Genomic DNA, 16,561 nt, shown 5'->3' with positions numbered 1-16,561 from the left:
AAAGTTTCGAAAAAGATTTAAATTTTTAACAATATTAGAAAGAGCTTAAGCTTTGAAGTCATTAGAACAAAATACAGTAGTGCTGAAAATTGTAGTGTTTGTGTTCATCTGGAGTTGCTTTAATTGTTAAATGATAAGGTAAGGCCATTTTAAAATAAAAACTCCAAATTAAAAGTGTTAAATTATTTTTAATACATATATCCCATGACATGTCCAGATCTGTATATAGTAATAGCTGTAAAAGATAAGGGCGAAAACAGATGGGTTTAGAACAGAGTTATTTCTCTCTTTTATTTGTAGAATATAAACGTCTTTGGTACTTATGCATGATTTACCATCTTTGCTTTTTAATCTTTTTAAAAAATGGTCATTTTTGTTTGTTAATATGTTTTAATGTACTACTTTTATTATTCAATAGGTCACATATCCTGGAGCAGGAAAGCTTCCACACATCATTGGAGGATCAGATCTAATACCTCATCATGCTCGAAAGAATACAGAACTAGAAGAGTGGCTAAGGCAGGAAATGGAGGTTAGTAGGAAGTGAGGCCCAGAAACTTGTTTAAATTGCACTTTGGTCCCTTATGGTGGCCTTCAAGCAATTTCTTCTTAAAGCCAAATTAAAATAAGTGACATAAAGTCATTCATTCAGGAAAATTCCTGAGTTACACAACGTTAATCTATACCCTTCCATAACACTTCTTTAAAGGAATACTAAATTTATTTTTGTTAAAAAAAAGAAAAAAAAAAAGCGAGACCTAAGAAATTCAGTTTACCTCCTAATGAGAAGGGGGAGATAAAAGCCACAAAAATTTAACGAAACTCAAAGAATATGGAGGATATTACACATATATCACTTAAATAGTATGTCAAGGGACTGGCCTTTTTAAAACTAGAGATTGTGTTTTAACAATTCTGAAAATTTCTCATTCGTTTTCTTGAATATTAGTTACCTTTTTGCTGTTTTCCCCATTATCTCCTTCTGGAATTCCAGTTTAATGTAAGTTAAATTTTATTTTCCATTTTCCTTTCCTGTGTATTTCATGCCTTTGTTTCTCTGGGTTATATTTTTGGCAACTGCTGCAGGTCATCTTCCAATTTACTACTTCTGTCTTCAACTCTAGTTGGCATTGCGTCCATTCGTTTATTTTCTCATTACTGGAAGTCTGTTTTATTTCTTTCTAAATCTTCTTGTTCCTTGCTCTTTTTCAAGCTTCCCCTTTTATATTCTTTGCCTAATGATACCATTACTAAAATGTTTGATCTGTTTTCTGCTCTTACAGTACCTTGTTTTCAAGTTTGTGCTTTGTGATTTTTGAATATGAACCGATTGTTTTCTTTGGAACTCAATCTGTGAGGTTTTCTTGAGTCTTAAGTTCAGATTTATTTCTCCTAGAAAAGGTATGTTTTTTATCTACCAGTCTTCTTCTACCAATATGAGACCACTTTAAATTAAAATATCTTCTTGTGATTCTTTGAATCACCCAGACAGTTAGTATGTATTAATATTTGGACCAGAAGCCTGAGTGAATGAAGGCCAGCTTGTTTAGAAACTTCCAATGAGATTTTTATTTCTTTCCTTCACTAAGTGCCGGGATGAAGATGGGCAAGTTTCTTTGCTAGCTCCTTCTGTGTTGTAAGGTTTATTTCTCTTTCTTCCTTTAGTGCTGGGTCTTTTATTAAAGTCACCATCTTGGGTTTTCTTTCGTATCACTCATACCCCATGTAGACATTAAAGCAGAGTTCAGGTTTTTCATGACTTGCAGATACTCACAGGGCAAGGCAAAAGCTGACTGTGGTCCTTGCTAATCTCTCAGTGTTCCTTGTTTTGCTTTATAGTTGGTGTAGTGTAATTCACTTTTTAAAATGCTTTTCTATCAGTTATTTTAAAAAAGGGTTATTTAGGAAAGTCACCCATGAAGTAGAGTTGTTAAGGTCATTCAGGATGCTTGTTTTTAAAAAATTGAAAGAATGGAAATCACGTCCTTTCTCCTTTCCTTTTTTAAAGAATAAATTGGCTTTATTATTTTATAACATGTGCATTCCACAGAACTATGGCAGTACACAAAGAATGAAGATGTGAAAACCTAAAGCCCAGAAATTACCTGTTTAAACAGTTAAGTGAATAATATTCCAGATATCTCTTCATTGAGGAGTACTGAGAGGCAGGGACAGGCTGGGAAAGAAGGGAGACATTGATAGGAAGAAGTTAAACTGAAGGCATTGCTGAATTTCTGTAAATGTTTCTTCCCTCCAAGATATTTTGTGAGATCTGTCTAATATTAAGGAGGAAAACTATAAAAATCACTGTAAGTCAGATTTGGTAGTTGTTTTAAACTTCATATTTAACTTCACATATACAATTATTTGTTGGCTCCCTACAGCGAAAAGTGAGGACATTATTAGTACTTCCTCCCACCTAGCTTCCCTCACCTTATGCCAGTCCTATTTGTCCCCTTTTTAGGTGACTTGCATGACCACAGCCGTCTTTCTTAAGCTTGAAAGCCAGTAACAGTCAGAATACATCTCAGTGTCGATCATTCTCCATTAGTTTTTCCTGACATATAGTATGCTGTTTTGATTTGCAGGTGTAATTCTCTTTCCCAAGGAACTTTTTTTCTGTTATATATTTTAAAATATTTTATATTTGCTGGGCTCTCTACATTTAAGACGTAACTATCGTTTTATTGGATTACCTTTGTCCTCCACATCTGTTTTTTCTGCATTCACTGTGGTTTTCTTAGGCTCTTTCACTGTATCAGAAATTTACATTTCAGATATGTCTGTTTCTCACCAGGTATGTGACCTTACGCAAATTACTTGATGTCTCTGTTTCCATCTGTGCAGAATGAGAATAATAATAGTACCTTTATTTCACAGACATACGAGGGAGGATTAAATCAGATACTACATATAAATCATTTATAACAGTGGAAAGTGTTAGAGTGTTAGCTATTTCTAATTTATTTAATTCTGAAAGGCTGTTATTATGGTTCTTTTACTTAGCATTTGTTCTTTTTTCATTTCATTGTTCTGTTAACATCTAATTTTTTGTTATTATTTCATTGCTTTCATATTTCTATTTTGCTTTTTATTCATGGATTATTATTTCCTGCAGATTAGGTTCTTTATCTGTTTTCTGCATGTTCTGTTCCAGTATCCCTTTCCTGTTTTTGTCTTTACTTGGGTAAAGGGAAATGTCTTATCCAGATATTCTGTTTGCTACATAAAGGATCATATGCCATCTTATGCAGGGATTGCATTCAGAAGCCAGTTTGTGAGACAGAAGTTGAGTATAATCAAAATTACTTATAACATTCTTAGCTTGCCCATAAGAACAGAATTCAGCCAGGCACGATGGTGTGGCTCATTACTATAACCCCAGCACTTTGGGAGCAGGAGGATCACTTGAACCTGGGAGTTCAAGACTAGCCTGCACAACATCTTGAGACCCTGTCTCTACAAAAAGAATAAATAAATGATAATTAAACAAAACACAACAAATTAACTGGGCATGGTAGTGCATGTGCCCATAGTCCCAGCTACTCAGGAGGCTGAAGTGGGAAGATTGCTTGAGCCTAGAAGGTCAGTGTTGCAGTGATCCATGATTGGAGCCCCTGCACTTCAGCCTGGGTGACAGAGCAAGACCACATCTCAAAAATAATAATAATAAATAAAAATTAAAGAACAGATTTCCCTCGTGCCTCACTGTCAGCATGGCATCATGCTGAAACAGTCAATGGCACATGGCATGTCCCATCTAGTTTCTGTTGTCTGAAGACATTGAATCTGGGAGAGGAAGGGCTCAGCTAGAGCTGTGTGCAGCTTGGGCTAGCTGTCTCCTGGGATTTTAATTAAATGTCCTGTACCAGGGAGTGTGCGTAGCTAAAAGAGAATAACCTAGCATTATTGGGTTGTTTACCTAATTTGTTAGGGATCCTTGGAGCCTCTGTGTTCAGTCAGTGTCAGCCCCACTTCTTTACCTTCTATACCATTAGTCCCTTCCTAGCAGCCCACTAGCAATTGTTTTCCCTGTTGAGGCTACCTTTTCCCCAAATTTGGGGCATTAGTAAGAATCCTCAGGTTTGACCAGTTCTGTAGCACTTTTAATGGATTGGGACAGTATTAGGAAGCAGCTGCATCAGAATCATTTGCTTCTTTGCACAGCTGCACTTTTTAAGTGTATGACATGGTTTAAACTCTTTTCCTTCATTAATTAACATGGTCAAGTTTTGTTTGATTAATTTTAGATGGGGAAGAAGTTGAGAGAATGATGATACATCATACATCTGCTGACTTTTTTCTATTTTTTGCTTATTTCATTAGGAATTAGATGGACTGTGTTCTAGATGATTTCACCAAATCAATTCTCTTTTTGCTAGAATCATTTTAGATGCTATTGATAGGACTTACTCTATAACAGACTTGACTTTCTTTTGCTGCGTGGCTACTGCTTATTTATGTAAATGTTCTGTACTGCCATCTCATTTCCCTGTTGGCTGCAGCTTTTCTTTTTCTATATTCCCTTCCTATTTTTCTTTTTCATCCTTCTTTCTCTGCCTCTGCTGCAGACCCACCAGTCTTAGTTTTCATAATCACTGCGTCAGTTCCTGAAGTTCCCTTGAATTTAAGATATTTTCATTGTGTATATCAAACATAAAAATTATTTGAACTGTATCCAACCTGATTTGAATTTGAAAGACTATGAGTAGTAGTTATCGCAGACCTCTGAAAAATGCCGGTAATATGAGGCATTTCTGTTTCTCAATACTATTTTATATGTTTTTACTAAAATATATGAAATAAAACTGCTTTCTCCTCACTGTTTTTTCTTTACTATGCTACAACTTTAAAATTATTCCCCAGGAAACCTCTAAGAATATTTAGAAAAATGATACCAGTAGTTATTTTGACAACTGTTTTATTAAAACTATGTCTTCCCATTTATGTTCTGCTATCCCTATTAGAAAATCTGAAAAGATAAGATGTAATTTTATTTCACTATATGATAGAAAAATCAGTCTGTAACATTGAATCCCTGCAAGTCACTCTTGTAGGCTTGCTGTAGAGATTCAGAAGCCCTGAGGCAGCCTAGTTAAGAGCTGGTGCTCTTAGTAAGGCAGACCTGGTCAAATCCCAGCTATTCCATCTGAGTTCCCTTATCTTCTGCAGGTTACCTAAGTCTCTGTTACCTCATTGATTAAAATTGAGATAATAGTATAATAGTAGTAATGAAGTTACATGAAAATGAAGTGAGATTATATATATATATAGAGAGAGAGAGAGTGTGTTTAAGATAGTATCTGGAAGCATTCAAATGTAAGTTAGTAACAGTAAAAATAAACACAGTAAGTCCTTACTTAACATTGTCAGTAGGTTCTTGGAAGCTGCAACTTTAAGCGAAATGACATAAACAGTATTATTTCTCATTAGTACAACAAAACAACATGATTCAAGGACCTGCTGTTTGTCATCTCACTTACAGTTGCAGTTTCCAAGAAACTGTCGAAAACATTAAGTCAGGACTTACTCTATCTGTATTTAAGGAACTTCTGGTCTTTTAGAGAGGATAGGGTGCAAACATAAATAATTATAACAGAAGGTAGAAATTGATAAGCATCCTGGGAATTCCATAGCTGAAATTTTGGGAGAGTTCTTCATAGCGGGCATTGTTTTGGAAAGAAGGGGATTAGGAAGCCTTTGCTAAAGAGGCACTAAATAAGTATTGAATGAATGTACGTTTAAAGATGATTACATATGGGAAGAGGGATAAAAAGGAATTAACTTCCTTGGCAGAGGGAGAAACATGAACAAAAGCAGATAGAAGGTCACAGAATTAGGAGATGATTCTGGGGTTTTGTTTTGGTTTTGCTTTTTTCTTTTTTGTGTGATTCAGTTTTAACCGGCATACAGAGCCCATGAAGAGGAGGTTGAGAAGTGATTAGGAAAGTAAAATGGAACCAGGTTATGAAGAACCTTGCACATTTCAGTGGGTCAAATGCAAGGGTTTGTGTTTTCCTTGGTAGGTGGGAGAAGTCACTGAAGGGTTTCAAATGGCATATGATAGGGACATAGCTGGCTTTTATTTAGGAAGGTGCACTCAGCACAGGGATTTTTTGATTTTGACTCTGTAAGGTGCTGTAGTAGTTTAGTGAGTTTGTATTTAAAAGGACTTTAGAGGAGAGGTAATTTAGCAGCAGCCTCTAAGCCCTGATTTGGGACCAAGAACACAGGAGCCCCTTTAACTGTGGAGCTGCTGTAGTTGAAGGTGGGGTAAATGTTGCCCTCTTAGTCTCATCAGTGGTCTGATCCCCAAGCACTGAAATCTCATTTAGTAAAAGGGTTTTGCTGGAAAGAGTGTTTAGAAACTCAGCAAGCTAGCAATAGACATTGGTTGTCTTTGAGTGGAGATTGGTGGAAGAAAGCTGTTTAATTAGAGCTCTTTTGTAATAATATTAGCATGGAGTGAAAATATAGACGATCCGTTAAATATTGTAGAGGCAAGAACTCATAGACTTGGTGACCTCTAGGATGTGAATCTCTATCTAAGATGACAGTGACCTATCACTATAGCAATTCATTAACTATATATTCACCACTGAGCAAATGTTTGATATTATGTTAATTTTGACAGGTACAAAATCAACATGCAAAAGAAGAGTCTCTTGCTGATGATCTTTTTAGGTAAAGTTTGATTCAGCTTTTTCATGTACCTTTGAGAGATGTATATAAAATTTAGTTCTACTCATAGAAATTAAGAATTTGTTTCTTGTGTCCTCATAGACAACTAGTCCCTTCACCTAACATAAGTGTTTATTTTTATTACTTAAGCACCTCTCAATTGGGTTAATTGAATATAGCATTGAGGTTTGGGGTTAAGTTGTTTTATAAGATACTTAAAATTTGTATGGGGTCATTCAGGCAAAAAGACGGTTCCTGAATTGTGTGAAACTGTTGTGTAGATTTGTGAAGATTTTTCAGCTCTGAGTAGAATTATGATTGAGTTTGAATTAAGACAAGTAAAATGCCAGACTATTTGTTTAGTTTTAATTGGCACATGCATAAAAGCAAAAGGCTGGATTAGAGTTTCAAAGCAGGTTTTTGTGGGAGGTTTTAGAGTTGTACTATGTGATTATAATTTAATTCTGATTTAATACATTTTCAGCATTCCTGCACACCTAACAAAGCTATTATAATAATTGCCTCTGAAATATTAGTAAAATACTGTAGAGGTAGATATCAGCTAGGGGAGAGGAATATTTTCCCAACTTAAAGACAGAATGAAGAAATACTTTATTTTTGAGTCTATTTTGCAGCCAATTAGATTGATTCTCTAATTTCATACTTGAGAGTATAAATTACTGGTAAAAATGTTGACAGACAGACTGGGTAATCCCAGTACTTTGGGAGGCTGAGGTGGGCGGATTACGAGGTCAGGAGTTCAAGACCAGCCTGGCCAACATGGAGAAACCCCGTCTCTCCTAAAAATACAAAAATTAGCCAGGCGTGGTGGCATGCACCTATAGTTCCAGCTACTCAGGAGGCTGAGGCAGCAGAATCGCCTGAACCCGGGAGGCAGAGGCTGCAGTAGGCTAAGATTACGCCACTGCACTCCAGAGCCAGACTCCGTCTCAAAAAACAAAATGTTCACAAACAATACTGATTTGTCATTAGTCAAATGAGATGGGTTGTTCAGCCATATTTGTTTAACTGCTGTAGGAGAAAATGTTGTAAAGTGCTAATTACTTTTAAGGAGATTATGCTCTTTTATGCAGATGATATGCTTTTATTAAGTGGAGGAATGGGGATCTTTGAAGCCATAAAGAAGTGCAAACATACCTTCATTTTTAAACTGTTTTATTAATTATTTTAAAGCTTTACAGGATTTTTGTTATTGTTGATTTTTTTGTTTGGTTTTTACCATATTTTCATCAAAGCAACATCAAAGGGATAAATGAAAATAAAAATGTCTGTGCTTAATATCTGATCCTAAGGACAAAATTGACATTCCTATCCTATTTGCCAAAGTGTGACTACAGTTTGAAAGTCCTTTACCTTTAAAAGAAATACTATCCCTTATCTAAATATCATTTAACCCAATTTCTTTCTTTGCAGATACAATCCTTATTTAAAAAGGAGAAGATAACTGAGGATTTTAAAAAGAAGCCATGGAAAAACTTCCTAGTAAGCATCTACTTCAGGCCAATAAGGTTATATTAATATATATAGTATATAGAAGAGATTTAAGTTACAGTATTTTATGGCCTAAATTTATTAAATAAAATGCACAAAACTTTGATTCTTTTGTGTGTAACAGTTGTTCTGTTTTCAGGCTTTGTCATTGCATCTTTTTTTTTTTTTTTCATTTTTCAATGTGTTTTGTTTATTAAATAGTTATTTATTCACAGTTCAAAATTCTAAATGTATGTAAAGACTAAAGTCACCCTTCCACCATTGTCCTAGCTACTTGGTTCCCCTCAGAAAAAATTCATGGGCCGGGCGCGGTGGCTCAAGCCTGTAATCCCAGCACTTTGGGAGGCCGAGACGGGCGGATCACGAGGTCAGGAGATCGAGACCATCCTGGCGAACATGGTGAAACCTCGTCTCTACTAAAAAATACAAAAAATCAGCCGGGCGAGGTGGCGGGCGCCTGTAGTCCCAGCTACTCAGGAGGCTGAGGCGGGAGAATGGCATAAACCCGGGAGGCGGAGCTTGCAGTGAGCTGAGATCCGGCCACTGCACTCCAGCCTGGGCGACAGAGCGAGACTCCGTCTCAAAAAAAAAAAAAAAAGAAAAAATTCATGATACTCATTTCTTATGAATCTTTCCAGGGATATTTGAGTCCTATTCAAATTCCTATTTTTAAATAATTTCCTACACAAATGATAGCATAACATATACAGTGTTCTACACCTTGCTTTTTTACTTAGATTAAAAATTATAGGAATATCAATATATTTTTCTTTTAATACTGTTTCTTTTCCATTATGCTGTAGTCTTACCTAAACTCTAGTGATCCAAACAGAATGGCTTCAGTGGTGCAGATGTCACCTACATGTTATTCTAGTACTAGAAACTGAATACCATGTGGAGACTTTATCAAACATGGGTTTAGTTTTCACCAGAATGGAAAGACCTGTACCCCTTTTTGGTGGTCTTACTGAGCTGGGTGTGTGTCTGTTTTGAGCTTATTTAGAGTCCTAGTTTTCCTGCTTACAAAGTAGAAATGGTGAGATTGTTTTCTTTTTCTACCTTAAAGGGAAATGGTAAGAAACAACGAATGTCTTTTTTCAAACTTTATTGACAAGTGATTTTCAACTCTGTGTTCGAGAATATATTCATGTCCCTGTGATCCAGCAAGAAGGAAGCTCCCATCAAGAATCACTACAACTGCTTCGTTGTCTGGAGAATGAGAAATGGAACAGTGAGGAATGGAGGCCATATTTCCATGACTTCCCTTGTAAACAGAAGCAACAAGAGGGGCAAGAGGTTGGCCTCTGCATCACTCTCACTTTCCAAATCTTGTGGAAGTGCGTCTGCTTGCCAGAACCACATTAAACTTACTTCCAAGTTCTGGCTACTTGCAGGTGGAACGCCAGCTGCAAGGGAGTTAGGGAAATGAAGGTTTTTTTTTAAAGCTTCTCAGCCTTCCTAGGGAGCAGGAATTAGGTAAGTCAATCTGCAATTTCTACTGTATGCATTGAGATCAGTTAGATTATTGAAATATTATAGAGAGTTATGAACACTTAAATTATGATAGTGGTATGACATTGGATAGAACAAGGGATACCTTAGAAGCAGAATTGACAGGGCATATTAATTGATAAAATGGAGTCATTTGAGTCTGTTAATAGCCATGTATCATAATTACCGAGTGAAGCTGGTGGAACATATGGTCTCCATTTTACAGTTAAGGAATATAATGGACAGATTAATATTGGTCTCTGTCATGCCCACAATCCCTTTCTAAGGAAGACTGCCCTACTTATAGAAATTTTTATATTTGTCAATTTATGAATATAATGAATGAGAGTTCTAGTACCTCCTATCTTTACAAATATTGGTGGTGTCAGTATTTTTCCTTTTAACCATTCCAATGGGTGTGTAGTGATGTTTCATTTTGGTTTTAATTTGTATATCCCTGATAACTATAATTGGGTCATAGAAATTCTTTATACATTCTAGATGCAAGTCTCTTGTCAGATATATGTATTGAGAATATTACACCTAGTCTCTGGCTTGACTATTTTCTTTATGTCTTTTGATGAATAGAAGTTTTAAATTTTGACAAAGTCAAATTAATTTTTTTCTTTAATGTTTTATATTTTTTCTCTCCAATTTAACCCCAAGATTTCAGGTATTCTGCTTTATTATATAAACTTTATATTTTTATATTTGTGATCCATCTTGAATTGATATGTATGTTGTGAATTATGGATCAGGGTTCTTTTTTCCCCCATACAAGTATCCAGTCATTGTAACACTGTTTATTGAAAGAATTATCCCTTCCTCATTAAATTACCTTGCCATTTAGTAAAAAATCAGTTAACCATAATGGTGGATCTGTTTCTGGACTTTCTGTTCTGTTACATTGAAATGTTTGTCCATCCTTGCACTCATACCACACTGCCTTGAATTACAGTAGCTGCATAGATGCTCCTTAAGTTGGGATAAACACAACATAAGTTGAAAATACTGTATTTTAAGTCAAAAGTGCATTTAATACACCTTAACCTACATCATAGCTTAACCTAGCCTACCTTAAATGTACTCATGACACATTAGCCTATAGTTGGGCAAAATCATCTAACACAAAGACTGTTTTATTGTAAAGTACTGAATAGCTCATCTAATTTATAGAATACTAAACTGAAAGCAAAAAACAGAATGATTATATAGCTACTCACTATTAACATACACAGCTGAAAGCACACTGGGCCTGAAGAATGTTTGAAGCATTGCACTAAAATTGCGGCATGATGGGGAATACTACAGCAACAGGATTATCAATTTCCCTACTGATTAGGCTTGAGTAGAAGCATTGGTTGAAGGCACTAAGGGCACTGACACTGACGGTTTAGCAGGAATAGTGTTATTCACAAAGAGCAAGAATCAGTTTTTACCCTCCTGATGCTGTGGCTGACTGGGAGCTGTGGCTTGCTGCTGCCGCCCAGCATTGCAAGATTAAGTATTGTATGGTCACATTTCTAGCCAGGGAAAAGAACAACATTCAAAGTAGGCTTTCTATTGAATGTGTATCACTCTTATACTACCATCTAGTCAAAAAATGGTAAGTCAGGACTATGTAGGAAGTCTAGAAGTCTGATACATCAGTCCTCTGAGCATGTCAATTTCTATCCCAACAATTGCTAGAATTATTGTGCTGAATCTGAAAATCAATTTGTGAAGAACTGACATCTTAAAAATACTCCATCTTCCATTCCATGCGTGTAATATGTCTATTCATTTCCTTCGATCGATCTACTCTTTCCATATTGTTTTGTAGTTTCACTGTAGAGGCTTGGACATCTGTTTTAAATCTGTCCCTAAGCATTTTTTTGGTACTGTGATACTTTCAAAAAGTTCATCTTGCAATGATTTATTTATTCTCTATGAAAATACAATTACTTTTGGTGTATAGAATTTGGATCCTGTGAACTTGCTAAACTCACCTATTCTGGCATTTTTTTTTTTTCTCACAGATTCCTTAGGATTTTAAGTACACAATCATGTCATTGGTGAATACAGGCAGTTTTACTTCTTCCGATTGTTTTTGTCTTTTCTTTTTCTTACCTATTACAGTGGCTATCAATGTCTGTATTTTTTATCTCAAGGAGCTATAGATGTTCTGCCTCTAGTAGTTTCAGTAGTTTGTCTTTTAAGGACTTCATATTTTCCAGTAAGTTGTGAAATGTATTGGTATAAAAGTTTATAGTGTTTGTGTTAAAATGTCTATAATGTTGTAGAATCTCTTGTTATCTGAATCTTGTGTTCTGTAGTTCTTATCTAGCTAGAGCTTTATAAATTACATTAAATTTTTTTGAAGAACATTTAATTTCATTAATTTTTCTCTAGTGTATGTCCTTTTTATTTATTTATTCATTCATTCATTCATTCATTTATTTATTGAGACTGTGTCTCGCTGTCACCCAGGCTGGAGTGCAATGACCCGATCTGGCTCACTGCAACCTCCACCTCCCAGGTTCAAGCGATTCTCCTGCCTCAGGCTTCTGAGTAGCTGGGATTACAGGTATGAACCACTGCGCCCGGCCTCTCCTTTTTCTATTTCATTGATTTTCACTTTCCTTCCTTCGGCTTACTTAGGGTTAATTTGCTCTTTTCCCCTAGTCCATTGTAGATCGTTGATTTTAAACCATCTTCAAAACAGTATTTAGAATTGCACTCAACACACCTCTTTAGCTGCATGTGACAAATTTGGTTACTTGTGTGATCTTTTGGCTCAAAAAATGTCCCAATTTCCCTGTGATTTTTTTTCACTGACATATGGACTAATTTCCAAATATAATTTTTGGAAATAGATATAATAGTTAATTGTTATTTATTTCTATATGTTACTATTTCTAAAATTCCACTGTGGTCAGAGATCATATTCAGTAATATTTTAATCTTTTTAAATGTTTTGAGACTTGTTTTATGGGCAAGCATATTGTTGGCCCGTTTTGGTGAATATTCTGGTTGCATGTAAAAAGAAGGAGTATTCTGCAGTTTAGGAGTGTAGTTGTTCTATAAATGTCAGATCAGCGGTTGGTAATGCCACTGAATATCTCTTACATCCTTTCTGATTTTGTCTACTCAATCTCCAACTATGATTGTGAGTTTGTCTCACCTTAGTTCTCCATTGTCTTTTATGTATCTTAAAACTCAATAATTAGGTGCATAGACATTTAGAATTGATATGTTCTCCATTAACTAAACATTTTGTGATAAAATATCTATCTCTAATACTTGTCTTGAAGTCTTTTATTAGTGTTTTCATGGTATGTCTTTTTCCAGTTTTACTTATAACCTATTGGTATCTTTATATTTGGATAAAGCTATTGTAAACCTTGTTGAAGCTTTTTATTCAGTCTGATGATCTTTGCTTTTAAGTTTGTGGTGCTTAAGCCACTTGTATGTAAATATAATTATTGCTGTGGTTAAGTTGGAGTATATGATCATGCTTATTTTCTCACTGTCCCTTGTTTCTCTTTTTCTGCCTTCTTTATTTTTTAGTATTCCATTTCATCTCTTCTATTGGCTTTATAGTTGTACCTTTTACTTATTTTTAGTAGTTACCATAAGGATATGGATTCTTATCTAAAATAACACACCACTAATTGTATAATGTATACACCTGATAAAAGTATACTTCTGCCGCACACAGTGGCTCATGCCTGTAATCCCAGCACTTTGGGAGGCTAAGGCAGGCAGATCGCTTGAGCTCAGTTTAAGATCACCCTGGGCAAGTATGGCAAAACCCCATCTCTACAAAAAATTAGTTGTGTGTGGTGGCACTTGCCTGTGGTCCCAGCTACTTGGGAGGCTGCGGCAGGAGGATCGCTTGAGACTGGGATGTTGAGGCTGCAGTGAGCCAAGATTACACCACTGCAATCAAGCCTGGGAGACAGAGTGATACCCTCTCTCGGGGGTGGAGGGGGAAGTATACTTCTAGTTGTCTTTCTGTACAGTGCTATAATTATTGTATATTTTACTCTACATGTCCTAAATCATACAACTTTTTACTTTTTGTTTAAATTGTTTATGCTTAAACACATTCTCAACAGTCAACTGGATTTTGAATAATTTAAGAAATGAGAAAAATAGATAATTTTTATTTACCATTTCTGGCATTTTTCTTTCTTTCATGTAGATACATGCAGGTATCATGTACCTTAGTGTGAAGAATTTCCACCTTTTGCAGTGCAGGTTTTCTGACAGCATATTTTCTCAACTTTCACATATCCAAAAATGACATATTTCACTTTTGTTTTCAAGAATATTTTCACTGGATATAGAATTTTAGTTTGGCAGTATTTTTACTTCAGCAATTCAAAGATATTTAAGACTGCCTTCTTGATTGCATTTTTTTCTAGTCATATATTTCTTATCATCATTGTTCCCTTTTTTCTCTGACAGCTTTAAAACTTTCCTACTTTTCAGCAATCTGTTAGGTGCATAGGTGTGATTTCCTTTTTATCCTGTTTGCAGTGTGAGTTTCTTGGATCTATGGGTTGTAGATTTCTTAAATGAAATTTGGAAATTTTTCTGCTTTTTATTCTCCAAATATGTATTTTTCTGGCTCAGTCTTCCTCTCCTTTTGAATTCCAACTATACATGTTAGACACTTGATACTATCCCATCAAGTCTGGCAATTGTTTTTTTAGTTTTCTTTATGCTTTGTTGGGATAGTTTATATTAACCTGTCCTCAAGTTCATTGATCTTTTCTTCTCCAGTGTCCTGTATGTTAAGCTCATCCAGTGAATTTTTCTTTTCAGAATGTACTTTCCAGCTATACAATGTTCACTTCTTAGTATTTCTTCCGAGATTCCCTACTTCTTCAGTGTCATTTTAATATTTTGAACATATTAACTGTTTTAAAGTACTTGTCTGTGATTTCCAACATTTGTATCAATTCTTACATCTGTTTTGATTGCTTGTTTTTTCTGATTGTGTCACATTTTCTTGTCTGGACACCCAGTAATCTTTTACTGTGTGCTGGACATTATTGATGCTGTTGTTACAGTCTGGATTTTGTCTTCCTTGAGGAGTGTCAAGTCTTGTGCTGGCAGGCAGTTCATTTACTCACAGACCTGCTTGATCCTGTTGCGGCTTAGTTTGGGGCAAATTAAGGTACCCCTATTTGCAAGGCATGGCCTTTTTGGGGTTTCAGCTGAATACTTGAGGTGGTGGCTCTGCTATTTGGCCAGAATTCAAAAGTCTTCCAGAACTGAATACCTTCAAAGTCTCCACTCGGCCCCTAACTTATAGCTGCTAATCCCTAAAGCCCCATGGTTTCTCCCTGTACTGTTTAGTGTTGTGCTAGATGTAAGAAAATTATGCAGATTTCTGCAGCTGCTTCTCTGCAGCTTCCTCCTCCCCAGTACTCTGCTCAGCAAATTCTAGCAGGAACCCTATACTGTATTATTTTCTCCCAACCAGACATACTCCACTTTATGTTAGTTTGCAAAGTACCTTCAAGCAGAAAGTCAGGGTGATTATGGAGCTCACCGCTTGTTTCTTCTCTTAAAAATCAGTCCTGGACTGCTGTCTACAACTGTGTGAAAACACTGCTTTATGTATTTTCAAGAGTTTTACAGTTGATTATTACAGTAAAGGGTAAGCCCCATTCTTATTACTCCATCATGATTAAAACCAGGATGCCATCCTTTTATTTTTAATTTGAAGGTTTTCATTCTTTTTATGCTTTATCAGTCATCATCTTTACCTTTTTTACCCTGTTCCTTCCCCAAAGACACCATTTCTCTTGAATAACCTGCATGCGGGGGGCGGAGAGGGGGTTGTTCAAAATAATCAGGGTATCTCTTTAATCCTTATTTCACGTACTCTTCAGACTAGCCTTAGGGGACTCAGACCCTTTATCCCCCCACACCAAGGAATGTACACAACTTAAAAGACTGTGTGATCAGATCAAAATGGTTCTATGCAACAAGCAGCCTTTGTAACTGAGTTAGATTTTTAGTATTTTTTTTTTCAGATAGTTCCAGTCTGAGGCCCAGGCTGGAATGCAGTGGTGCAGTCTCAGCTCACTGCAACCTCTGCTTCCCAGGTTCAAGCAATTCTTGTGCCTCACCTCCCAAGTAGCTGGGACTACAGGCACACACCATCATGCCTGGCTAACTTTTGTATTTTAGTAGAGATGAGGTTTCACCATGTTGGCAGGGCTGGTCTTGAACTCCTAACCTCAGGTGATCCACCTGCCTCAGCTTCCCGAAGTTTTGGGATTACAGATGTGAGCCACTGTGCCCAGCCACAGTTAAGATTTTTAAATGACATTTACATTCAGTCTAATTTTGTTCCATTCTGGGTTCTCCAGTGTTCCAAATGCTGAGATTTAGTGGAAGCTGCTTTTATTTAATAGCTGAATTTATTTAGAAATTTTCCACCACTTCCTATTGACTAATACAACCAACTAAAATTTGATGCCACAGCAATGTATTACATAAAACTTTAGATTTTCAAAAAAGTAGTTGGATATGGTTCACATACTCAAAACACTGGAAGCTGTAATTAAATCTTTTTGTTGTATCATTGCACTTTAAATCCCCAAATGAATTCTGCTTTGTAAACAGTCTTTCAACATCTGCTAATTATGGACACCAAGCCAGGCATCGAGGGATAAGGAGGAGATGCTCACATCATGCTATAACTAGATAAGTATTTAGTGATTTTTCCCTTCCATGAATAGCTAGTCGATACTAAAGTAAAAATGTAAAGTGTTGGAATTATAGGACAGAAATTTATAGAATATGAAAGTATAGTGTATCAGAGAAAATGCCTGAATGTTATATACCATACAGGACAGCCTGGATTGAGGAAGAA

At 35.9% G+C, this 16,561-nt stretch overlaps 1 protein-coding gene across 3 annotated transcripts in view; it reads left to right on the top strand.

Annotated features, from left to right (window-relative positions):
• The window catches only part of NBN (nibrin), a 53,248-nt gene extending 42,693 nt beyond the window's left edge, over positions 1 to 10,555 (top strand). For 2 of the 3 annotated variants that reach the window (XM_033203382.1, XM_033203384.1), the window contains exons 14-16: positions 419 to 532; positions 6,635 to 6,684; positions 8,116 to 8,299. In XM_033203382.1, coding sequence (XP_033059273.1) covers positions 419 to 532; positions 6,635 to 6,684; positions 8,116 to 8,146 — 195 coding nt within the window. In that variant the 3' untranslated portion in view covers positions 8,147 to 8,299. Of the gene's footprint in view, positions 1 to 418; positions 533 to 6,634; positions 6,685 to 8,115; positions 8,300 to 9,259 lie in introns of those variants that run through there. The other variant, XM_033203383.1, reaches the window with a different exon arrangement.
• The last annotated feature ends 6,006 nt before the right edge of the window (positions 10,556 to 16,561 follow it).

Source organism: Trachypithecus francoisi, unplaced genomic scaffold (assembly GCF_009764315.1).
Source record: "Trachypithecus francoisi isolate TF-2019V2 unplaced genomic scaffold, Tfra_2.0 Lachesis_group7, whole genome shotgun sequence".
Taxonomy (NCBI): domain Eukaryota; kingdom Metazoa; phylum Chordata; class Mammalia; order Primates; family Cercopithecidae; genus Trachypithecus; species Trachypithecus francoisi.
The sequence above is the reverse complement of the archived record's forward strand: the minus strand, read 5'-3'. Positions and strand labels throughout refer to the sequence as shown.